General features: G+C 36.0%; 1 protein-coding gene across 1 annotated transcript in view; it reads right to left on the bottom strand.

The window, feature by feature from the left end:
• Positions 1-26,941, bottom strand: part of LOC126888388 (juvenile hormone acid O-methyltransferase-like) — a 56,329-nt gene that overhangs the window by 6,174 nt on the left and 23,214 nt on the right. Inside the window, exons 2-3 of the mRNA XM_050656593.1 lie at positions 21,744-22,129; positions 13,389-13,666 (exon numbers count right to left, since the gene is read on the bottom strand). Of these exons, the coding sequence (XP_050512550.1) occupies positions 13,389-13,666; positions 21,744-22,108 (643 nt within the window). The 5' untranslated portion in view covers positions 22,109-22,129. The remainder of the gene's footprint in view (positions 1-13,388; positions 13,667-21,743; positions 22,130-26,941) is intronic.

The following is a 26,941-nucleotide window of genomic DNA, read 5'->3' as shown; positions in this document are numbered from 1 at the left end:
TAAGTATAACCAACTTGCTCTAACCTTAGTCAAAATTTAAATACCAACTTTATATTCATTAAATCGGTTATACGTATTTTTAGACCGAACACTTATGATGATTTTTTATAAAAATCAAAAATGTTTTGTTGTGATGTAGCCCTCTTAAGGGATTTTAATAAAAAAAAAATTTTATACCTTTTACAAAGGATTTCTTTCCAATTTTGCGATTGATGGTATACAGCCAACTACAGGAAAAACATTTTCTTTTCCTTGTGGAAACAGGGGCGTCATTTGGGCGTCTAGGGGGGCATTTGCCCCTCCCCCCTCTGGCCCTAAAAAATTACTGAAATTTACAAAAATACATCAATATTCATCATAACATCATATATAATGTATAATATATATAGTGCTTGCCCCCCTCCCCAAACAAAATTTCAAATGACGCTCCTGTGTGGAAAACTTCTGAGTCACACCAAGAAAATATGCGATAAAGGAAGAGGATACATAAAAAAGACGAAATAATTGATAATCAATTTGACTTTATGCAAGGTAGATCAACAACAAATGCAATTTTCGTTATAAAGCAGTTTATGGGAAAATACAGGAATAAAGAAACGCAATCTTATATGGTACTAATTGATCTAAAGAGAGAGCATACGATATATTTCTACGAGATTCTACGATGGGCGCTCAATAAGAAAGTAGTTCCCGGTGAATATGTGAAGATTAGGGGAGAATTGATGAATGAGTAAAAACTAGTGTTAGGACAGGCGGTGGAGATACTGACTACTTTCATGTGAAAGTAAGAATGCTCTAACGCTCGGTGCTTATGTGCATTAGTCCTTGGTTCTTATTAGTTTTGGATCATATAATGGGGAAACTTCTTCTTCTTCTTTAAGTACCGTGCCCAAATTTTTAGGCGTGGGTAGCTTCCATAACAATTTGCCGATATCGTTCTCGATCTTGTGCGGCATGTAACAATTGATCTGCTGATAAGCCAGTCCATTGACGAAGGTTTCGGAGCCATGAATATTTCTTTCGACCAATTCCTCTTTTTCCGTCGATCTTTCCATTGAGTATTAACTGCAGCATCCTGTATCTGCTACCTCTCATTATATGCCCCAGATATTCAAGTTTTCTCTTTTTTATCATCTTCATTAAGTCACCTTCGCCTTGACCTACTCTGTTTAAGACTTCTCTGTTTGAAATGCGTTGAACCCAAGATATTCTGAGCATTCTACGATACGACCACATCTCAAAGGCTTCTTATTTGTTCATCACGTTAACCTTCATGATCCAGGTTTCACATCCATATAGTAATACAGGATACACATAACATTTTAGGAACTTGATTCTTAGTTGTAAGTTCAGCTGAGAGTTGCTCAGAATAGATCTAAGTTTCATAAATGCTCCTCTTGCAATTTCTATACGAGTTTTAATTTCTTCATCCGGATTTAGTGTCTCGTTTATCCAACATCCTAGGTATTTAAAATGGTTAACTTTTGTTATTGATTCATCACTGACAATTAGTTGCATAGGGCCGACGTCTTGTTTACTAACCACAAGTAACTTTGTCTTTGTTGCATTTATGTTAAGTCCGTTATTGGAGCATTCTCTAGTGACTCGATCAATAAGGAATTGAAGATCTTCGATATTTTCAGCCATGATCGCGGTGTCGTCTGCATATCTTATGTTGTTAATAGTTTCTCCCCCGATTCGAACTCCACATTGTCCTTCCAAGGCTTCATTAAAAATTATTTCTGAGTATACGTTAAACAAAGTTGGGGATAACACACAACCCTGTCTGACACCTCTTTGAATGCAAATTTTGTCTGTTTCTTTGCCGTCTACCAGAATAGAAGCTTCTTGATTCCAATATAGATGTTGTAAAAGTCTCAGATCTTTATCATCTATTCCAATCATTTCTAGATATTCAAACAACCTATCATGTTGAACTCTATCAAACGCCTTCTCAAAATCTATAAAGCAGACGTAAATTGGTTTCTGTACTTCCCATGATCGTTGAAGTAATGTTAACATTGAGAACAAAGCTTCCCTTGTTCCCTATCCTTCTCTGAAACCGAATTGTTTGTTTCCCATTGTCTCTTCTACAGGTGAAACCACAGGTTAATATTTCTTGGTAGGTACTTAATGTATTCTGACGATGTAGTGGTAGTGTAAAATAGAGAAAGAGACAGTGAAGACATAGTATGTGGAATGTTGATTTAAATATGGAATTACTACAAATAAAATGATATCTTTGGACATGACGGAATACTGGGAAAACTGAAGGAGATGTATGCGGTAGATCTAGAGTTGGATGGATGAAGTGAAAGGAGGCGAGTTGTGTATGGTATGACAGAAAAATTATAATGAGGCTGGAGAGAAAATTCTACAAAACAGCTATAAGGCCAGCTATGATAACACGGAACAGAATATTTTTTGGTAGTCAAAAAAGAAAAAGGAACAACAAGAAATGCATGTGACGGAAATTAGAATGTTTAGATGGATAAGTTGAGCGAAAACACAGGTTAAAATTAAGAAGCAGTATTTTGAGGGGAAGTCTCTAGCTCTATTGAGTGGCCATAGTTGATGTTAACATGAAACAGCATATGTTAAGAGGGTTTGGTCATGTTTAAAGTCAATACCTTAATCACCGAATATGTTGTTAACCATACAAATATTAATAGCAAAATGTAACAAATACAAGTTTCTAGTTTTCATAGCATTTGTAGATTACGAACAAGCTTTCGACACCATAGAACACACAGCCGTAATAAACGCAATGCCAAATTGTAGAATAGCAGATATACCAACTTAATGAGAGAAACTATGAAACAAGCTACAGCTACTACCTAAATGAAAATGAATACATGAACCCCGTACCATTAAGCAGGGAGTCAAACAGGGAGACACTATATCACCCAAACTGTTCACCTTAGTTTTGGAGGACGATTTCAAAAACATAAATTAGAAATATAAGAGGATAAGTATCAATGGCCGTTACCTCAGTAATCTATGATTTACGGATGACATAATCCTGAGAGCTACTGACCTACAAGAACTGCAAACCATGCTTTTAGAACTACATATTGAATCTTCTAAAATAGGACTGAAAATTAATTAAAAAAAAAAAGATAGACAAAAGACATGTGGAGGGACGCCGGTGTTCAACATTCCTCCATGGAGAGTTTGGAGTAGTTCCAATGTCTCTTTCCAGCGTTTTGCACTTGCAGTAAGTTCAATGTGTCGCTAAGCCTTCGATAGCTAAGAGGAGAACTTTTAATGAACCGTAAGATGCTGTAATTCTGACCTGTTGAATTGTTAATGTAAATAAAACACTTTCTATTTTGCTATGACTGTAATGAAGTTGAAAAGGGCAAGAAATAGAATTTTACATGTAAACAATTGAGTTAACAACTTATCCGTGAAAGACGCCACTACACATATATTTACACTTTGTACCGGCTTTTTGCTAATTGCGGCGTGCAGAATTCTCTTCGGAAAAGCGTAAATGAAAAGAGGTTTTTGCGTACGTTCTTAATGAGTGTTGATAGTTGACTGACTGTTGCACCCCGCTCTTTCATCCCGTTAACAAATATTTCCGTTGGGTGCTTTGGGTAAAAGAGAGGGCGGAGATTAACATTCTTGGAAGTTTTCTTCAGGCACTGCGTAATGAAATTATTTATGGTTGTTACAGAGGCGGCGCGGAAATTTGTTGTTGGTGAAATAGAATTTATTTTGGGTGGAGAATACAGTTCTCCAACATTCCCCCCGGCGTTACAGCCTTGTGGTCTAACCTACTCTTCTTTACCTTGATTAGGGAGAACCGAAATTTTAGAGATTGCCCTTGTGAATTGACCATCGATGGTCTTCAACTTGACCACTCTGACTTTGCCATCTTGCCCGGGCATTGTATCAACTACCCGTGCTAAAGGCCATTTTAGAGGAGGTACATTATCCTCTCTCAGAAGAACTAAGTCATTGACTTTTACGTTTTCCCTTGGTCGGGACCATTTTGGAGAATTTTGTAACCGGTTCAAGTAATCAACAGACCACTTTTTCCAGAAACTTTGTTGTATTTTTGCAATTTGCTGGAACATGGATAGTTTATTTTCCGGAATTTTTTGTAAGTTTTGCTCAGGATGCGCTGACAGGCTGGAGCCAATTATAAAATGCCCAGGACTGAGAAAGGTGTAATCTGAAGGGTCGCTGGACATGGAACAGATAGGCCTTGAATTCATCACAGCTTCAATTTGAACCATGACAGTGTAAAACTGTTCGAAAGTGAAAGAAGAACAGCCTATTAGCCTACGCATATGATATTTTGCGCTTTTTACTGAAGCTTCCCAGAGCCCAGCCCAATGAGGAGATCTAGGGGGGATAAACTTCCATGAGGTTTGATTTTCAGAAAGGTATTCCATAATGGTTTGAGAATTAGACTTATTTTGAAAAAATTTGTATAAGACATAGAGTTGGTTTTTTGCACCAGAAAAACATGTGGCATTGTCACTGTAAATGACGGTTGGGTTACCACGTCGGGAAATGAATCTCTTAAGTGTTAATAGAAAGGAAGAAGTTGTTAGATCAGAAACAACCTCAATGTGCACAGCTTTAGTCACCATGCACACGAAAATGGCTATGTATGCCTTGATTTTTGGCGCTTTTCGGAGTGAAGAAGATTTTAACAGAAAGGGTCCACCATAATCTACACCCACTTTTTGAAAGGGTCTTGTTGTAATGGACAACCTATCTTCAGGTAAATTACCCATAAGCTGTTGTGCAGGAGCACACGAAAATCGGAAACATATGGTGCAGTTGCGAATGATTCGTTTTGCTTCCTTTAGACCATTGAGAGCCCAGAATTTCAAACGAAGATTTGAGAGAACTGTTTGCGCACCAGCATGTCCCAATCTGAGATGTTCATTTTTGATGATAAGATTGACGATAAGATTATTGGAGGGGAGCAGTATCGGATGTTTTTGCAAATAGTCTATGTCGGGACAGTTCGTAAGTCTGCCTCCAACTCTGAGAAAATTAGAAGAATCTAAAAATGGTTTTAGTGACATGAAGTTTTTATTCGAAATAAATTTGTTATTTTTAAGCGCCGAAATTTCTTTTGAAAATAGATCACCCTGTATTTTCTCGATGATGAAATCCATTGCATAATTTAACTCCGCAACAGAAAGAGGTTCAGAAATTTTTTGTTTTTTACAATTAGAAATAAAACGAAATACGTACGCTACTGTACGTTTTAAGCGTGAAATATTTGAGAAACGTGAGAAAATTTTTATCCAGAAATTTTCCACATTAGAATTTACCACGAGGCTTATTTTTCTTTCCTCGGGTAGGTTTTCGAGAACTTTGTCATTTACTAGATTGGAAACATTGAAATTTTTATCTCGCAAGCATTTGGGACCTTGCCACCAGAAGTCGCTATTGAGAATTCCTCGAGAAAGAAGGTCTGCGGCATTTTGCGCAGACTTTATGTGAAGCCATGTAAAGTTTTGAGTCAACTCTTGGACAAGAGCTACCCGGTGAGCCACGAAAACCGACCACCGACTTGGATGACTTTTACACCACGACAGAGCTACTTGGGAGTCTGACCAGAGGCTGACTGAATGAAATTTTATAGATTGATTTTCAAAGATAGAAATTATTTTTGCAACAAGTTTTGAAAGAAGAACCATTGCGCACAGCTCAAGCCTAGGAAGTGTTACCGTCTTTAACGGAGTTATCCTTGATTTGGAAGAAACTAATGCACAAGAGATGGTCTCATCCGAATAGAAAGTTCTTAGGTATACGCATGCGCCATAAGCTGCCATGCTGCTGTCTGCAAATCCATGAAGCTCAACCTTCAGAATTATTTTTTCAGAAAAATAGAAACGAGGAATTTTTAATTGTTTTAATTGTGACAAGTCCTGTAGAAAGTTGTTCCAATCGTTTAGAATAGTTTTGTCCGAAATTTCTGTGTCCCAGTGAATTTTTTGCAGATAGAGTTTCTGCATAAGCATTTTGCCTTTAACAATAAACGGATTGATGAGTCCCAGAGGGTCGAAACATTGCGCTAACGCAGATAGGATTTTTCTTTTTGTTATTGGTGGGCAGAAATTATTTTCGGGGACGGAAATTGTTATTTGGTCTTCCGCAGGGTCCCATTTTAGGCCTAGAACCTTACTGGAAGTGGAATCAAAATTTAGGTCATATTCCTGAGTAGTATTTTTTGAATGTTCTGGGTTGATTTGTTGTAGGAATATGGATGAATTTGAATGGAATTTATGTAAAGTAAACCCATGGCGGTTTAGAACAGAATTTAATTGCTGAAGTATTTCGAGCAATTCTTGAATATTATTTGACCCACATAAACCATCATCTACGTAGAATTGGTTTTCGAGAAAATGCGAGGCCAATGGGAATTGAACTTTATTTTTATTTGAAATTTCTTGCAAGACTCTCGTCGCAAGAAACGGGGCGCTATTCGTCCCGTATGTGATAGTATTTAATTGAATACATTTTATAGAATCGTGGGTATCGTCCCTCCATAGAATATTTTGTAGAAAGCGTTGATCTTTGTTGATCCACGTCTGTCGAAACATTTTTTGAATGTCACAGGAAAATATGAATTTGTATTGCCTGAAACGAACCAGAATGTCGAATAAATCGGGTTGAACCTGATACCCTTTTAATGAAATGTCGTTCAGACTTTTTCCTGTAGAGCTTTTACAACTAGCGTCCATGACGACACGCAAAGTTGTACTTTTATTTTGTTCGTTGATGACACATAAATGTGGAATAAAATATTGTTTGTCCGAATTTTCATTTACGAACGAAAGAGGTACATATTCAGCATGCCCTAAAGAAATATATGTGTCAATGAAATTTTTGTACTCGAAAAATAATTTTTTATCTTTTTGGAATTTATTTTCGAGTGAAAGAAAACGCCGTTTGGCTATAGAAAATGAATCACCCAGTAATTGGTGTTCTTGTGCACTTTTTAATGGAATATCTACTTCAAAGCGTCCATTTTCAAGGATCTTTGTTGTAGTTTGAAATATTTGTTCGGCCAGCTCGTCAGCTTCCGACAGAATAGGTTTTTGAGAAAGTTCTTCCATGTTCCAGAATTTCGTGAGCAGCTCGTCCGTGCTACACGTAGAAAGTAGAGCAACATCTCCAGAAGCATTGTTTGCTACTGTAGGTGCCGTCAAGTGAGGAGCAATCACGCCGGCTATTAGGTACCCCAGATGAGAAGCCTGCAAAACTGGAAGCCTAGGGCCCAGAGGAATTATGTCAGGAAGAATTAAGTCGTAGTACAAATCAGCCCCAACCAAGATGTCTACCTGACTAGGTTTGTGATATGAATCGTCGGCGAGAAAAACGTCCCTTGGAATTGGTAATTTTTTTGTGAGAATGCGGAACTGTGGAAGATTGCAAGTAATATTTTCTAAGATGGCACATGAAATTTTGAAAGACTTTTTATTATAGTTAGGATGCATTTTTATGTTGACCATCTTTTTTGAAACCGAATTACTTTGGCCTATGCCAGAAATGTTTAGAGATTTGTCATATTGCTTGTAGCCCAGCCTATCAGCGAGACACTGGGTACAAAAGCTATTTTGACTTCCCGTATCGAGTAACAATCGGGCCGTTAAAGGTTTCCCGTTTTTGTCGAAAATGGTTACTTTGGCCGTAGCTAGAAGTATGTTTAAATTTTTTACGGACAAGGCAGAAAAGGAATTTGTAAAATGTTCTTGCCCTTGAAACGAAGGACCTTGAAAGTTTGAATTTGACGAATGTTCGCGTTCGTAATTGTTTGAATTTGTAGAAGTGGACGGACTTTCATTTTTATGGGTCGTAGAAAAAGTATTATGTTTACCCGAATTATTATTTGGTGCCAGAATGTGCAAATTTGTATTATGGCGCCTTTTACAAACGGTACATACATGTTTTGATGAACAATCTTTAGAATTATGCCCACCTAGGCAATTTACGCAGAGACCTTTTGAATTCACGAATTTTATTTTGTCATCATGCTGAATGTTTTTGAAAAAGTGACATTTGTAAATTTTATGACCTTGCTTTTTGCAGAAAATGCAATAAAAATCAGAAACTAAATTATTTGACGTATTATTTTTATCTGAATCCTCTATTTATTTAGCGTATGGCTTAAGTATATCACAGAACATAGTTAGATTTATGCATTATACAATGCATCACAAACAGATGTCCAATTTTTTTATATATTCGATTGACCCTTCGGTTGCCATTACAAAGTCTATAGGGTCGCCTGTGTATGCTCTGCGTGGGCAGTCCTGAACAATGTGACTGATCGTCTGTCTTGCAGCGCCGCAGTCACAAGAAGGCGAGGGGAGTTTACCCCATCTGTGGAGGGAGTCGGCGCATCTTCCACAGTTTGTTCGAATTCGATTAAGGGCTGCCCAAATCTTACGGGGACGTTCAAATTCGCCAGGTTTCCCTATGATGTCCGGTAGACTATGGTAATGCGGATCTGTTCTACTTTCCCAATCTTCTCTCCGTCGGGTATTTAAGCCAAAGTTGGATTGCTGCAGCGCTTGAGCAGATTGTAGAGGGGGTAACCTGGATCGGAGACGGTTTCCAAGAATATCGGGGATGTCGTTGTGGACTAGAAGCTGGCGACTGTCCATTATTTTGTTATATTCTTTAACCAATGCATGTTCGCGGCGTAGGTTGGGTGGTGCTATATTACTAAGGGTAGGTAGCCACATTGTAGGGGTGGGCTTAATTGTGCCTGTTATCATACGCATAGTACGGTTTAGTTGGGTGTCGACCAGGTGGGTATGCCTGCTATTTAGCCACACTGGAGCACAGTATTCTGCCACCGGATATATCAGGCCAAGAGCAGAGGATCTTAATGTTTAAAAAAATTTAAAAATAATCTATTTCATCTGTTTGATCTTAATGTTGATGCTGTGGACCCCCATGTAGTGCCGCAGAGTTTCTGTATTATATTGTTGCGTGTTTTCAATTTTGCTGCTGTTTTCGTCAGGTGTTCTCTGAATGTGAGCGTTCTGTCTAGAGTAACCCCAAGGTATTTCGGGTATTTATTGTGTTTTAACAGCTTGTTATTAAAATACACTCGCAATTCTCTGTTTGCCAACTTGTTGTTTAGATGAAAAGCTGATACTTCAGTTTTTGTAGTACTTGGCTGTAGTCTCCATTTCTTAAGGTATTCGCTGAGGATGGATAAGTCATTCGTGAGAGTGATTTCTGTAGTTTCTAAAGATTGGTGGCTTGTTGCAAGGGTCCAGTCGTCAGCATATCCAAACTTCCGAGATTCGGTTTCAGGCATGTCAGCAATATAGAGGCTGAAAAGTAAAGGGGCAAGGACAGAACCCTGTGGAAGACCATTGTTAAGTTTCATCTGTCTACTCGTCTCCTTTCCCATTATAACCTGGAAGGCTCTGTTGGTCAGCATGTTGTCAATGAGGTTAATTATCTTTCTGCAGGGGATAATGCGGGCCAGTTTATATATTAATCCCTGTCTCCAAACAGTATCATATGCTGCTGTTAGATCTATAAATACTGTTGCTGTCTTTTGTTTCTTTTGAAAACTAGCTTCTATAAAAGTTGTTAATGACAGCACTTGGTCCGTACAGCTTCGATGAGGGCGGAAGCCAGCTTGTTCAATGGGGACATTTTCTAGTATCCTGTGACTAATTCTGTTGAGGAGAAGCTTTTCTAATAGTTTATATACCATGCTGAGTAGAGCTATGGGGCGGTAGTTTTCTGGCTTATCGTTTGATTTGCCCGGTTTCGGAATTGCAATTATCTTTGTTCGCTTAAGTGAGAAAGGAATGTTACCTGACTGAAGTATATCATTAAAGAACATTGCAAGCCACTGTTTCGTGTATGCACCACTGTGTATCAAGAACTCTGGATGGATACCATCAAAGCCAGGTGCTTTACCTGATTTCATTTCTTTCAGCGCATGTGTGATTTCAGAAATAAGTATTCTTGCTGAATATTCGGAGTTCGTTCTGTTCATTTGTTTTAATGCCCTTAAGTCTCTTTTCACGTTGGTAGTATGTGTTCGATCTCGTGGAGCTCTGGATAGAGATACTATATGGGAAGCAACCTTGTTAGGAGACATTTTAGACTCTCTGGATTCCAGCTGGTTAGCTCCTCCAATTTTCCGCAACAAGGACCATGCCTGCCGGCTTGATTTTTTGAAGTCAAGGTTTTCGACAGTCTTTATCCATTTTTGGCGTCTAGCTGTATCAATGTTGTGTAAAAGCTCATCGGCTATTTCTCGGTCACCACTTTCGAGAAACTTCGTGTATAAGTCTTCACATGTTTCAGTCCCTCCAGGCACATATTCTTTGCGATACCCCCTAGGGATGGTTTTCTTGGCAGTGCTTATTACTGCGCCCACAAACCTCTCATAATGTTTGCTGGTTGGAGGGATCTGAATCCTCTGATGTGTTATTACTGGATGCATGATGTGAAACTTTTACGTTTTTGGCTTGCCTAGGATTTGTATTTTCCAGGCTTTCCAGAACAATGCACCTTTTTTCAAGAAATTTAAGAAGAACATCCAATTTTGGTACATCTGAATGATTTCGCTCAGTTTCAAAAAGTCTCCTTGTTGAAAAATCTAATTTGCTTTCTAGCAGGAAAACTAAAATTATATCAATGAGCTCTGTACTTGAAAATTGCAAATTTTTTAGCAATTGCATATTTTTTGTTACGGTAGTTAGAAAATTTCTGAGGGCTTGCGGTGAGCTGTTTCTCAGTGTAGGAATGTCTATAATTTCTGTTAAGTAAGAAATTATGATTGTGACCTTATTCTGATAGCGGTTCTTTAGAATATCTAAAGCAATCGAAAAATTTTCATTTGTGACTTTCAAAGAATCCACCAACTTAAGAGAATCACCCTGTAGGTAACTTTTCAAATAAAGAAACCTTTGGATGTCAGAAAGGGACTGATTTTGTATTATCAGTGTGTCGAAGAGCTCAAAAAACTTTCGAAGTCCCCTATTTGCCCGGAATATTTGCATATGCTTATTTCCGGGAGCTTTACGGCCACTTGCTTAGCGGCAGCGACGCTCCCTGTATTGGTAATATCCAATGCTCTAATCGAACTTTGTATTTTTGACAGAACCGCAAAATAATTTTCTTCAAATATGGCACGATCACATTTTTGAGAATCGTCCAGGAATTCAATTTCATCCTGTACGTTATTGTAATCAGAGAACAGGTCTTGTAATCGACCTTCTCTTGTTTTGAATGAGAAAACATCTTTTTCCGAGTCATGGTTTGCTTCTAGCCACGTTTGAATTCTATTAACAGAATCTAGAATGGAATGCTTTTTGTTTAATAATTTACTTAAACCTTTTTTGCTCATTGTAATAACTTTAATTTGTTTATTTTTGAATGAAATTATTATTTATTTTTGAATTTTAACAAGCATGCAATATTAAACCAAAAATTCAACCCTGAATAGTTCTTTAAATAGTGTTTAACTTTATTAGAGTAACATTTCGCAAGAGATCTTTGAAAATTAACTTTTTGAATTTACATATATAGAAAAGTTTATTTTGTACGTCACCCCTGGGCTCTTGGTACTTGAATGTGGGCTGCTTTTCCTGGAATCAGCTAGTCCTTGAACACCACTTCTTGAAGTAAACTATTATCACTGTTTTTGTTCACAGAATGTTTATTTGTCCGTAGAATAAATAACGCAATCACTTTGTCTCTTGGAATTATTGTCTATTCGACGAGAATATCCGAAAAACGCGACACTTATAATGTCTTTTAGAAAGAGTTGGCATTAGCCAGAAATGTTTTTTAACAAAATAATAGAATTAGATAGAAACTTGAATTGAGTGTTTTTAGGCCAGAAAAGTTCGGTCGATGGATCAAATGTGGCTCTAAGGGCCAAATTCGGCTCTTAGAAACAAAATCCGGTCTCGAAGGAACAAAATGGAGGGACGCCGGTGTTCAACATTCCTCCATGGAGAGTTTGGAGTGGTTCCAATGTCTCTTTCCAGCGTTTTGCACTTGCAGTAAGTTCAATGTGTCGCTAAGCCTTCGATAGCTAAGAGGAGAACTTTTAATGAACCGTAAGATGCTGTAATTCTGGCCTGTTGAATTGTTAATGTAAATAAAACACTTTCTATTTTGCTATGACTGTAATGAAGTTGAAAAGGGCAAGAAATAGAATTTTACATGTGAACAATTGAGTTAACAACTTATCCGTGAAAGACGCCACTACACATATATTTACACTTTGTACCGGCTTTTTGCTAATTGCGGCGTGAAGAATTCTCTTCGAAAAAGCGTAAATGAAAAGAGGTTTTTGCGTACGTTCTTAATGAGTGTTGATAGTTGACTGACTGTTGCACCCCGCTCTTTCATCCCGTTAACAAATATTTCCGTTGGGTGCTTTGGGTAAAAGAGAGGGCGGAGATTAACATTCTTGGAAGTTTTCTTCAGGCACTGCGTAATGAAATTATTTATGGTTGTTACAGAGGCGGCGCGGAAATTTGTTGTTGGTGAAATAGAATTTATTTTGGGTGGAGAATACAGTTCTCCAACAACATGCACTTCGAAGAAATAATGCCAATAATAAACGACAAAGTTATAGCAACAGTTGAAGTATATAATATTATATAATTAGGACAAAAAATAATACTAAATAGGGAAATTTAAAAGTAACAAATAAAAAGAAGAAGAAAGTTAGCATGGGCAGCATTCGGCAAATTGAATGATATACTAAGAAATCAACAAATTTAATAAGATCTTAGATCTAACGTTTTTGATAAATGCATTATTCCGATATTATCATATGGGGCACAAACATGGACAATCACAAATATGAATATGAATATACTCACTCAACACGCGATGGAAAGAGCAATGCTAGGCATATCACTTAAGGACAGGAAAACAAACACATGGATAAGACAGAATACCAAAGTCACTGATGTGGTACAAAAATCATTAAAATTGAAATGGGAATATGATGGACATGTAGCTAGGAGCGATATAAACAAATTGCACAGAACAATTCTAACCTGGAGACCATACCAACACAAAAGACCCAGAAGCAGACCTCCTATAAGATGGACAGATCATCTGAAACGGACTGCCAGGAAAAATTGACCAAAAGTACCGTACAATAAAAGACAATGGAAAGAAAGACTTGAAGAGGCTTATGTTCAGATGTGGACGTGAATGGCTAGACGAAGAAGAAGATGAAGAATTGTTGATCGGAGGCTTCTTGGATGGAGCACGAGAGGAAGAACAAAGAACACCTGGAGAGAAATGCTTAGGTAGGGCTATTTTGATACAAGCATTTATTTCTAGTAGTCCACTTTTCTGATTTAAGATTTACCATTTAGGCAACAATTTAGAATACGACTTACCTGTTACAATTTGCTCGTTTTCGTAAGGGTAAGTCATATCCCTTTCCACTTCAAATACGTAATCAATAAAACCTGCTTTTTGTATGTCATTGTGATATAACTGCCTCCTATTTGGCAACTTGAAATAAGGGGATAACATTCTATTATGTCCGTACTTGCTCCATTTTGGATGATTATGTAGAAATTCGAAAACTGGATCAGAAGGCATCTCATCGAAAAAAACATGAAACATCTGTCCTCCTTCTTTTAGCATGGTGAAATTATTTTTAAAAACCAAACTAAAAAATAAATTATATAATGATAAATTTTTTCTACTATTTACACACATTAATTCCAGTATTAGTTTGGATATTCTCAATTAAAAATATTTTTTAAATACAACTACTTGTTTCAATAACTAGTGGACGTGGCCAATTACAATAATTTATGAAGCTATCACTCTATTGAGATTGTTTTCAACAAAAAAAAAGACGATCTATGGAATGTATTCGGAATGAATTAAATAAGCAAATATTGCTTATTGCCACAGACATTGTTACAAATTTAATAATAAACTTAAAGCGGAACACAAAAAAAAAACTGTGGGTGAGAAATTGGACCAATATTATTATAATGCTAATTGGACTAAATCGGTCTAATAATATTAGAATATTATTAGAAATATTATAATATTATAATTATATTATCAGAAATTTTATTATATTATCCAGATTTAGCCATACGGCTCACACTCCCTCTAAGGGGAAAATTGACTCATCCCAGATACCTACGGTATCAAAAGGATTCAGCTCTGGTGGGACTCTTTCCGTGTTATCGAGCCCTAGGTGACTTGGTATGCAAGAGTATCTCCCAGAAATTTTCGTATACATCTGGCCGTCGCGAGTAGTACAGCTTTCTGCATGGTCTTATAAAGGTGTTCATTTAGACCCAGCTTTTTTATGTTTTTGAGGAGGTTCTTCGGAATGACTCCAGTAGTAGACATAATAATAGGTATCGTCTGGGTACTTTTCATTCTCCTTTGTCTTCGTATTTGAATTTCCAGATCTCTGTACTTGGCGATCTTTTCGGTAAATTTACTACGTAGATTATTGTTGTTATGTATCGCCATATCAGTTAATAGTGTTGTTTGTCTTGTTAATTTATTAACTAGTACGAGATCTGGTCTATTATTTACCACTGTTTGGTCTGTGAGCACAGTAAGGTCCCAGTATAGATTGTACGTATTGATAATATCTCTACTCTACTCTCAGGAACGTAGTGATAATATGGAAGATAGTCCGTTTGGAGTCCCAGCTTGATAGCTATCTCTTGATGAAGGATTTTCCTACTGCGTCATGCCGTTTCTTGTATTCAGTTGCAGGAAATGCGTGGCAGTCCCCTGTAACATGTTGGATGGTTTCATGGGTTCGGCATCCACATCGGAATTTGTCGTTCTGGATATGAGGGTCTTTGACGATATATTTCAGGTAATTTTTAGTTAGTATAACCTGATCCTGAATGGCCAATAATTAACCATCTGTTTCAGGGAACATCTTTCCTGATGTCAACCAATAGTTCGACGCCATATTGTCGACATAGTCTTGGCTGACCTCATTCGGATGTCGCCTGTGCAGAGTATGGTATTATAATATCACCCTGTACAAAATATGTTTAAAACTCATTCAAAGTCATTAATCCATGTAGTATCTGTTCTTGTATCAATAACCGCAAGTAACATTGAATTGTCATGTTTTGTTATTATTTAAATGTGTATATAAACATTAACTCGGTGGAGAAAGATTATTGTACTGAGTATTTAATTATTGTACTAGGTCGTTACTGTTATATGTAAACACGTTGTTATAGTTAGTCATTGATGGAGTTGAGTGTAAATATAGTGTATCTGAACCAAGAAAGAGAGTTTTAATTAGTTTGGACCTAAAAGGCATTATACATCACACAATTTAATACATGGCTGATCCTGCAGACTAGTGGAGAATCTTCTGTAAGGAACAAAGATGGCGGCACCAGCTTGGAAGTATAGACGGCGAAAACAGACCAGGACAGGAAGAATGCAGAGAACCCAGTGAACAAAGACACAAGTGGAAATAAAATGTAAGTAAGAATGTCTATCTTTATTAAAAATGCTTCCCTCGTTTTTATATTATTATTGAACATTGAATATTTATCTTTGCTGATTTTTGAATAATTTATGAAGTATCGATTTTTTTTTAAGAATATCTATGAATTTTGAAACATGAAGTGATTTTTGAATTGAATATTTTTATAGAAGTTTATTATATCTGCTATTATTGAATTTTTATTGAATTTGAATTTTTATTGAATCTATTTGAAAATCTCTATCCGATTTCGATTTTTAGTACGGTTATTTTTGAATATTTTATGGAATATCGAATTTTTTCCAAAAATTTCTATCGAATTTTGAGATATAAACTTATTTTGAATATTTTTATCTAACTTTTGCATATGCTATTTTTGAATTTTTATCGAATTTTTGTCGAATATGTATACTATTCTTGAATTTTTATTAGCCAGTTATCTTATTACATATTGATATTTATTGAGTATATTTAGTACATTTTCATCGATTTTGTGTTAAATTTTGTATGATATGAACCTGAATTAATAATTTTTGTGTGATAAATGATATATAAATGATTTTTTTTTAATGAATAATGATTAGTGATGACATACGTTGATATAAGAGCTTTAAGACAAACATTGCTATAAGCAAGAGATATATTTTTAACGAACCGACCTGAAGAGTCGAGATAAAGAATCTGGAGGACTATATAGATAAGAAGAAGAACTAACAATATTATAAGCTAAATATTATGAGGCAACTTGAGACAATAAGAAACCCACTGCTCTTGTCAAATTGGGAAGGTACTTAGTGATTTATAGAAGCTTGGAAGCTTATTAGAGACCCACTCTGTGTTTTGAGAGTACCTATTTTATTCATGATTATTCGTGAATAAACAACGGCCTCAAAGCAAGGGATTGAGGTTGTGAAATTTTTAAAAGAATTTGATCTAGCCAACGATGTTATACCCGCTTCTATTAAGGTAGATTGTCGAGGTTTCGTGGTTAGTATTGAGTATTATGATTGTTATATGGAATATGTAGAAGAATTGGAACTTTTCTCTCGAGTAAAGCCACTTTGATTAGTCGAACGTAGGAATTGAGGGATAAGTAAAGGAAGTGATTATTATGATGTTATATTATGAAATGATATATTGATGATTAAATGACAAATGATTGTTATATGAAGATGAATTATGTACACTGTAGAAGTGTTATTATGTGGAGAAAAATGAAGAAATATAGTTATAGTACCAGACAAGAAGAAGAGAGAGAGAAAAAAATAATTTTATTAAAATATGTGGGAAAAATGGAACAAGGAAAATAAAATTTGTCAGAAATGTCAAAATAAAGCAGAATTAAGAATAATATCAAATAAGTAGCTAATCATTGAATTATGTCTAAGAATTAAAGTTGTAAATTTTTTTTCTCTAAAGTAATGTAAATTATAAATAACTTATTTTTAAATGTAGATAATGAATTCAGGTTAAATTTTCGCGTAAAATGGAAGTGTTTGAATTAAGGATAGACAATATCTTACAATAAGTTTTAGTAGATAGTAAGCAAAGGGACACAAAAAGTGAAGTTTTTAGAGAGATTAAATATTTATTATAGGTACAAGAGAGTTATTAGAAGTTTTTTAGAGACATATTAAAAGTTTTAGAGAGATTACACTTCTATTATAGGTACAATATTCTAAAGTTAGTAAGGTGTATATAAATAAATCAAAATAAGACTGAAATAATAAGATGAAATAGCAAAGTAACGTTAAATTATTTTTTTATACCATAATATATACTATTTAATAGAAGTTTAGGTAATATTTAGCTTAGCTTAGGAAGTATTAAAGTCGAGATTTTATCACAATTAAATTAGTTACGGCTTATAGGCACTAAAAGACTATTTAAAAGTTAGGATCAACTTCATTCACTGTGGACAATGTTTTGATGAAGTGAATTAGTGAACGAAAAAAAAAAGGACGAAAAGACACGACGTGAAAGTACGTGAACTAGTAATAGGTTATAAAATACCAGTTTTAGTATAGGGAAAATATGAACTTTTGTGTAAAATAGGAAAAAGAATATACATGTTTAGGGAAAAATCGATTGATCTGAAATGTACCATGTTACAGTTAGTTAGGATAGTTAGGAAATTTAATTTTTGAAAATAGTATTAGGTAATCATAAACACTCTGTGAAAGGGAAAGAGGGATATACACTCAGATATTCTTCTTCTCTTCTTAGGACTTTCTTTTAAAAAAAAATAAACGGCGATGATAGACAATCAATCTTATTTTAAAAATATGTAATTTTAACAAAACGGGGAGGTATGGTATTATAATATCACCCTGTACAAAATATGTTTAAAACTCATTCAAAGTCATTAATCCATGTAGTATCTGTTCTTGTATCAATAACCGCAAGTAACATTGAATTGTCATGTTTTGTTATTATTTAAATGTGTATATAAACATTAACTCGGTGGAGAAAGATTATTGTACTGAGTATTTAATTATTGTACTAGGTCGTTACTGTTATATGTAAACACGTTGTTATAGTTAGTCATTGATGGAGTTGAGTGTAAATATAGTGTATCTGAACCAAGAAAGAGAGTTTTAATTAGTTTGGACCTAAAAGGCATTATACATCACACAATTTAATACAAGAGGTTTGCCCATCCAGGTGCGCATTTTTTCGTCCAGTAAGGTGGATTATGCGCATCTCTGGTTCCCTCAGTTTGATCGGTGTTGTGTCATCTACTGCACACAAATAGCGCGGTGTAGATTAGATGTCTTAGCCTGCATCTGTTTATCTAAACTGCTTATCTAATTGCTCGCCTATATCCATAAGTCTTCTTCTTCCTAAATACCGCGGTAATGTCGTTCGTTCTACTGCACTTTTAGGGTGGAGTTTTTATGCTTTCGTGAGGTGTGTTCGTACTTTTCGCTGATCCGTTTTTGTCCATTTAATCCACTTGTCCACTTTTTATATTAAGTATAATATTAACCTTTAACTACCCGCGCATCAAGTTATAACATAACTACACGCGTGGCGTACTTTGTACGCCACAAGAAAATACACTTAAAAACAGCGGATTTGTTTAATTTTTTTTTGAAAAAATACACTTAGTTGTTCGTTATAAACCTTATTCGGCATCAGTGAATACTTGGAGTTCCTTTTCAGTAAGCCAATTGGGATTTATAACTGGAATCATGAAATAACTGGATTCCATGATAAAAAAAATTACTAATAAAAAAATTTTTTAAATGTGATTTTTTACATGAGAAAAATATTGTTTACAAAGAAAAATATATTTTTTCCATAATGACTAAAAAACAATTAAAATATGTACTTATTTTACGACTTATAGTAATATAATCCTGGGGTATATTGTCCACCACCGGAAGCAACAAATAATAAAATGTAAATTACGATCTTTCCAGAACGCCGATTATAACGAAACTAAAACCAAATTGTAAAGCGCATTCCAGTGATAGGTTAGAAAAATAAGCAAGGTCAAAAATTAAATTTTTAAATATATTTCCAGTAGAATTCTTATATCTGGCGTACAAAGTACGCCAGCGCGTGTAGTTAAAGGTTAATATTATATTATTAGAAATATTGGAATATTAGAATATTATTAGATTGAATAGCATGCCAATTTCTGCTATCAATTCGCAAACAATTTGAATTTTCGTGCTAGTAGCGTGCTGTTTGATGCAATACGCATGCGTGAGTGCACAGTTGCACAGGTATGTGTAAACACACTTGACAGCTATTTGTATGCCAGTAGTTTTTGAAGTTTTTGTTTAATTCACTCCAAATACTTTCCATTTTGTTTTTTGATTTAAGAAATTCAAACACTTGTAAAACATAACTTTTTAGTACTTTTCACGTAAAAAAAACAGTCTGATTGCTAGTATGTGTAATATCTACCCCTGGTTTTTGCCTTCCTAGTACATGCAGGCACGTTGCTGGCATGTCAATTACTATCAAATGTGTTTCGTGCATTAGTTTAGGTTAGGTTAGCAACTGGCATGCCAGCTACTTTTCTAATATACAGGCATGTGTGCACCCGGCTTTAGCGATTAGCTAGCATGCCAGGAACTAGCATGCCAGTTAACGTACACACTTGCTAGTTTGCGGACAGCAGCTGGTGTGTGGTAGGTACTGGTATGCAAGTGTGATAGTTACAGGTAGAGATGCATCAAGTTAAACTAGTTTGATTTTACTCAACAAACTGGACTTGACTTGCAAACCAAACTTTTTTTGTAAAAAAGTTTGAATTGACTTGATTTCGATATCTTTAAATTAGACTTGAAATCAAACTTCTTCAAACAGTTTGAAATTTGGATATCATATTGCGCAACGTGTTTATTTCCAATTACTCTAATTGAAAGCGTACCGCCTTTTGTTTTGACTTAGGAATTTGGATATGTCTCTGCTACTCCGCAAATTAGTTAAAGTTCATATTTAGAAACATAAGCTTGGCTTGTTTATTACGTTCGTTCAAAGTGTGCTTTGTGCGATAATGTCTGAACCGGAATCTTTTTCGATTCAGAATACGCAATAGAACAAATTGAGTCTGATTTTGAAGGTATTCCTACTGCCAAAATTAAGAGAAAAATATCTGTAGATGAATTAATTCAGAAAAATAAATATACTGATTTATTTTAAACCAGGCACGTGATTGCAAAACAATGAAAGTTGCAAAGTGCATATTATACCCGGTGTCCACTTATATTTTCCCCCATTTTAACTGCCTATAACTTCTAAACGGTTCAAGATAGAAATATGCGGTTTTCGCTGAAATGTTTTATTTTAGTAAAAGTTTTGTCTGAATGGATTGAATTTTTATATCGCTTTCAAATACGAAATAAAAAATGGCGGATTTTTGAAAAAAGCTTTGTTGACTTTTTTTAGTGGAACACCCAGTATATTTTTTTGTAAATTGAATGAAAGGTCATTCACCTATCCAGCGATATAAAGTTTTTCAAAATCGGTTGTCAAATCACTGAGTAATTAATTTTTAAAATGAGGGGTGCAACGTGGATATCACATACCTAAATAACATAACTGAGCAAAATGATATTATGTTATGTGATTTCCACATTGCATCTCTCATTTTAAAAATTAATTGCTCAGTCATTTGGCAACCGATTTTAAAAAAGTTTATATCGCTGGATAGGTAAATGACCGTTTCTTCAAGACACAAAAAAATATACTGGGTGTTTTAATAAAAAAAGTCAACAACGTTTTTTTTTTCAAAAATCCGCTATTTTTTATTTAAAAGCGATATAAAAAATGGTTATTTACCTAAAAACTTGAAAAAACGGTCATTTATCTATCCAGCGATATAAAATTTTTTAAAATCGGTTTTCAAATGACTGAGCCTGAGCAATTAGTTTTTAAAATGAGAGATGCAATGTGGAAATCACATAAATTGCTTAGTTATGTTATTTAGGTATGTGATATCCACGTTGCACCTCTCATTTTAAAAATTAATTACTCAGTGATTTGACAACCGATTTTGAAAAACTTTATATCACTAGATAGGTGAATGACCTTTCTTTCAATTTACAAAAGAATATACTGGTTGTTCCATTAAAAAAAAAAGTCAACAAAGTTTTTTTCAAAAATCCGACATTTTTTATTTCGTATTTGAAAGCGATATAAAAAATTCCGTCCATTCAGACAAAACTTTTACTAAAATAAAACATTTCAGTGAAAACCGCATATTTCTATCTTAAGCCGTTTAGAAGTTATAGGCAGTTAAAATGGGGGAAAATATAAGTGGACACCCGGTACTTATAAAAATAAACAACAGATTTATAAAATGACAAATAGTGGAACTAATTATGTAAAACGACATCTGATGCAAAGTCACAAAAATATATTAAACCTACTCCATTTAGATTTAAATCGCTGACTGTATCAAATTTCTATCTCGGAAAAAAAGTATATCTGCTAAATAAATTATTTTTTAAAACTCTTTCAAACTAGTTTGAGAAACAGTTAGAATTTTCAAGCTTGTAGGTATTAAGCAGTTTGACTTGACTTGAATTGTTTGTCACAAGGATTGACTTGAGTTTGACTTGAAATTAAGTCAAATTCAAGTCAATTTCAAGCATTTAAGTCAAACTTGTGCAACTCTAGTTACAGGCATGTGTATCCCAGGCTTAAGGTTATCTTGCATACATGCAAATTATAATTACATCAATTATTTGGACTTATGAAAGCACAATAAAGATATTTTAAACTTTTGTAAACTTACCTTGGATTCGGTACCATATGCAATGTAAATAAACTAAAAATGTGATCAAAACGATCCTTGAAGTCCTCGGGAGGTTCACCACTAATATCGAAATTTCTAAATTGGGCGTTGGGTATCGAGTATGTTTCTTTGACATGCTTCAACATGTTAACTGACACATCGGACGCAATATACTCTTTGTAATCCTTGGGAAGTAGCGGTCTTATGGTATTTTGAGAGTTGCTACCATCCCCAATGCCAATCTCTAATATTGATTCATTTTTCCTCCATGATATTAGATGTTTGTATTTTTCAACCAACTTCTGACACGTTACTTTCGAGATATTAATATTGGAATAAAGTTTAGGTAATACCATAGCACCCATTTTAGTATTTATTATTGTCAGCTGTAATAAAAATATACATATCTTATTCATGTGTGGTAGTTGAAAAAAAATTGATAAATCATTATCAATTATTATATTGAGTTGTAGAAATAGAACAGTAAAAGGTCAAAATTTATTTTAGTTCTAATAAAATTTTTATGATTATTAATATTGTTACTAATATTAAGGATCTACCTGTAGACCAGACCACCAATTGACGAGACCAAGAATATACATAAGAAATAACGACCACGACAGTCTAATAAAAATAAAATGTAATAAGGGTGAAAACATGAAATCGATCATGTACCAATTGATGAGACCAAGAATATACATAAGAAATAACGACCACGACAGTCTAATAAAAATAAAATGTAATAAGGGTGGAAACATGAAATCGAATATGTACCCTAGAGATAAACTATCTACAATCTACATATATGTCTATATTTGTGTACTTAACGAAAGCTTATGACAGAATCCCCCTATGCACATTATGGCAAGTACGGGAAATCTCATATTAATATTACACTCGTAAAAACAAGACATCGATTCTACAACAATCCACATTAACATCCAGTTCTCCGAGAATTCAGGGTTAATAAGAGATTAACGCCAGGCTGCAGTTTATCTCCAACGCTCTTCAAAATCTACCTGAGTGAGGCACTAAAGAAATGGAGGAGATCATGCTCTGGAATGGGTATATTACCATTAAACGACAACACAACCCTATATACGCTTCATTTCGCGGAGAATCAGGCAATCCTCGGAGAGGACCAGGAAGGTCTGCATTTGATGACAAAGCAATTAATATAAGAATATGAGCGACATGGTCTAAATGTTTCCTCAACGAAAACAAAATATATGTATTTGCATAGGTGGAGTTGAGAATGTGAATTAAACTTAGAAGATGGAAAGGTAATTTAGTCATGCTATGACGAAATACGAGCTAGATAGAAAAAACACAACTATATAACAGTATTTTTAACAATATTGTACTTTATGGATGCGAAACCTACAACTAACTAAGAGAATGAAACAAAAGCTCCCAGTTTTGGAAATAAAGTTTTGGCACAGATAAGCAGGTATATCCAGAATTATTCACATAACTAATGAAAGAGTAAGACAAATCATGAATAGAACAAACATCACCATAGAAGAAATACAGCGAAACAGGCAATTTAGTACGGACTTGTAGAGAAAGTAACAGTCTACCACTTAGAGTTGCACAAGTTTGACTTGAATGTTTGAACTTGACTTGAGTTTGACTTAATTTCAAGTCAAACTCAAGTCAATCCTTCTGACAAATATTTCAAGTCAAGTCAAACTGGTCAATCGTACAGGTTTGAAAATTCAAACTGTTTGTCAAACTAGTTTGAAAGAGTTCGAAAAATAATTTATTTAGTAGATATACTTTTTTGTCGAGATCAGGCCCGGACTGGCCCGCCGGCCCACCGGCCAGTGGGCCGGTGCGCCTTTTGCCTTCATTAGTATCTATCCATTAAAAAATTAAACGCTGAAAATTTTTTTTAACCTTTACACAAAGATTAGGCGGCTACCATTCCCCTAAAAACTGTTTTTACTTAATGAAGAAACAGAAACTGCTACAGAAACCTAGATAATGAAGCCAGTGGGTACTACAAAGTATAACTTGTATCAGGTATCAGATAATCAAATAGCATAGATACGACGCGCGGCGCCCTCGAAGACCATTTTTACGATTCGGGCGCCTTTCGCAGGTATCAATATCCGCCGTTTCTATTATAATACATAGTAGCTTAGATTCGATGCGCGGCGCCCTCGAAAACATTTTTCACGATTTGGGCGCCTTTCGTAGGTATCAATAATTTCCGCTGTTTCTGTTATAATAAACAGCTTAGATACGACTCGCGGCACCCTTGAAGACCATTTTTAGATTCCTTTGCCTTTTGTAGGTATCAATATCCGCTGTTTATATTATAATAGGTAAATAGCTTAGATACGACGCGCGGCGCCCTCGAAGATAATTTTTACGATTCGGGCGCCTTTCGTAGGTATCAATTTTCGCTGTTTCTATTATAAAAATGTTATGCGAGGGAGCTGCGCGTCGCATCTAAGCCATTTAATTATCTGATACTTGATACAAACAGTGTTACATCCCACAATTGGCCTATAATAGACAGGTGTAGTTTTCTGCTCTCCATAACTACATTACACATAATAGGATTGTTGCTCCCCAGAATCCTAAATAATGAAGTCATTGAGTACAACAAAATACAACTTGTATCAGGTATTAGATTGTTGCGCCACAGACTTCTAAATAATGAAACCATTGGGTACAATAAAATACAACTTGTCAACTTGTATCAGGTATTAGATAATCAAATAGCTTAGATGCGACGCGCGGCGCCCTCGAAGACCAATTTTTCGATTCAGGCGCCTTTCGTAGGTATCAATATCCTTTCTATTATAATATCTCACAATTGGCCCAAAACATGTGCAGTCTTCTGCGCTCCATCACTACATTATACGTATAGGACTGTTGCGCCCTAGAATCCTACATAATGAAGCCCGTGGGCGTAGTATAAACGCAACTTTGTCGGAATGCGCAAAAAGTGGCCATTTTAATGTTTGGTATAAATGTTTAAGAAATTCGATAAGCCTCCTTTAAAAATAAGAGCTTGCAGATATTGTAACGTCTCATTAATCATTTACATCCCATTTATACTCCAGGCACTGAAGTGAGGCAAAAAGGCACTACTGACCTTTCGTGCCTGATGGCCTCATTTGCCACATCTGTAGCAGGAATCCGCTCTGTTTTCTCCCTTGCAGTCGGTTTTACCATGACCGAACTGTAGGCATCTGAAGTATCGCTGGACATGCAGTCTCTCTTTCGTATCTTTCACGAGTTATAGCCAACAGATTCTTTTCTCAGTGCTTTCTTGGCTGCGATGTGCGGCGGTCTGACTGTGACGTTTGTGTTGCCTTCACTATTTTCCCTTATAGAGATGAGTTTGATGTGTTAGATTTTCTGCTGCCGGTATACCTCCGAACCTGTCTCAGGATTTTTCCCTTTTTGACATCACTGTCTATATCAAATATGTCCACCTGGTCCTGATAGCCCCGGACGTTCTCTAATACGTTTTCGTGCATGCAGGCCACGCTTATCTTCTTCAGGTGCTCGGCCTGTTATTTTCATGCCACTTCTAGGTTTAGGTCCTTGTACCTAATCTTCTTAGCGCTTTTGACACCAATGTGACTCTTCCTCATGTCTGCACAGCGTTTGTTTAGGTTTAGCAACTCGGCGTAGGATTTTCCACATCCCTTCACGATCACCTTCTTCGTCACCACGTTCATACTCCTCCAGCGCGAGGTGGAGGTCCATACCCATAAAGGTGACTTCGAGGAGCTTCCTGAGGTCCCTACCTCTGTAGCCCCTCTATACTCTTAGATACGCCTCTCTGGTCTCCAGTGTCTCTATGTCTTCCCTCAATAACTTAGAAATAATTGCCAGTAGTCTCTTGTCCCCTTCCATTTCCGTCACCCTTTTCTCTACAGGGATCACGAAAATAGTCTGACGATTTCCCCGGTCCTCTTTTTCCTGACTCTACCTTGTAATTGTGATCATAGAACTAAGTTGGAGGTATCTCTCTTGGTCTGTATTTACCTACTTCACATACTACCAGTTTCGGTTGTTCCTGATCAGGACCTCTCCCCCTTACCTAGATGTTCAGGTTCCAAGACCATTACTTAGTCGCATGGAGGTTTATTTCCTCTTCCCGGTTTGGCGACCGTAAAGTAAAGTGATCTTCTTCCCATTCGAATTTATAATGTTAATTTTTTCAAAGCCTTTTTCCCTTGAGTTCAGAACCGTTGCGATCATTTGTATCTTTCTTTCACTAAGTTATTCGGGAAAGAACTCTTCGAAGTCCATTTGTGTGGACACGCTTGCCGCCTCTTAGTCATTTCTTCCTCACCACTTTCCTCCACTATTCTATTTCGGTTCTTAGTGATGCCGAGGACGACTTCTCTGAAAGTGCCCTCCATGTCTTCGGTGGACAGTGGTCTTCGGTAGTTTAAGGACAGCGAGAGACGGTTCCCCAATAGGAAGACGATTAGTGGGAAGGCCACGAAAACGATGGAATGACAACTTACTAGAGGCACATTGAAAAAACAGACAGTCATGTCTATACAAAAAGGATGTCTTTGGTGACTCTTTTAAGGTTTTTTACCTCATTCTTGATTTCGACTTTCGTGTTCTTATGGTCGGACATTAGTTTCACTAAATTATTTGTAACTCTGCTAAGTGTATTCATTGCTCTTACCATAGTCGTTATGTCGGAGCTCTACTCCTTCTCTCTAAATCTTTTCTTCCCAAATGAGGAGCTCCTTTGTAAGGTTGAATCCGCTGGAAGATCCGTCTTGTTCAGGTCCCTACCCGTGACCGGAATTCTTCTAACAGATCCCGTTTTTCCGAAGTCTCCTTCCTCTTTTCTTCTTCGCTGAGTACTTTCCCTTTGTTCTCTTCACTACTGATGAACACCATATTATCATCTCATTCATAGCTTGTTCCAGCTTGCATCATCACCGGTGACTCGCTCCATTGTCCCTTCGTTTTGTTTTATTTTTTCCTGCGTGATTAAATACTTATCCATATAGTTCCCATGAGTAGGGGCGAATTATACTGTCCGGCGAGGCAGTGCGCACTTACCCACGCTAAGGCTTGAATTTCAAAGGGTTTCGTCAGTCCTCCGAGGGCTCCGCATTGCGGCCGTCTGATCTCGGTCATTCACCACTCAGGCACGGATCGCCTGACACCGTGTGGTTGCAAATATTTTATATAGGTTTACTCTT

Source organism: Diabrotica virgifera, chromosome 7 (assembly GCF_917563875.1).
Source record: "Diabrotica virgifera virgifera chromosome 7, PGI_DIABVI_V3a".
NCBI lineage: Eukaryota > Metazoa > Arthropoda > Insecta > Coleoptera > Chrysomelidae > Diabrotica > Diabrotica virgifera.
The sequence above is the reverse complement of the archived record's forward strand: the minus strand, read 5'-3'. Positions and strand labels throughout refer to the sequence as shown.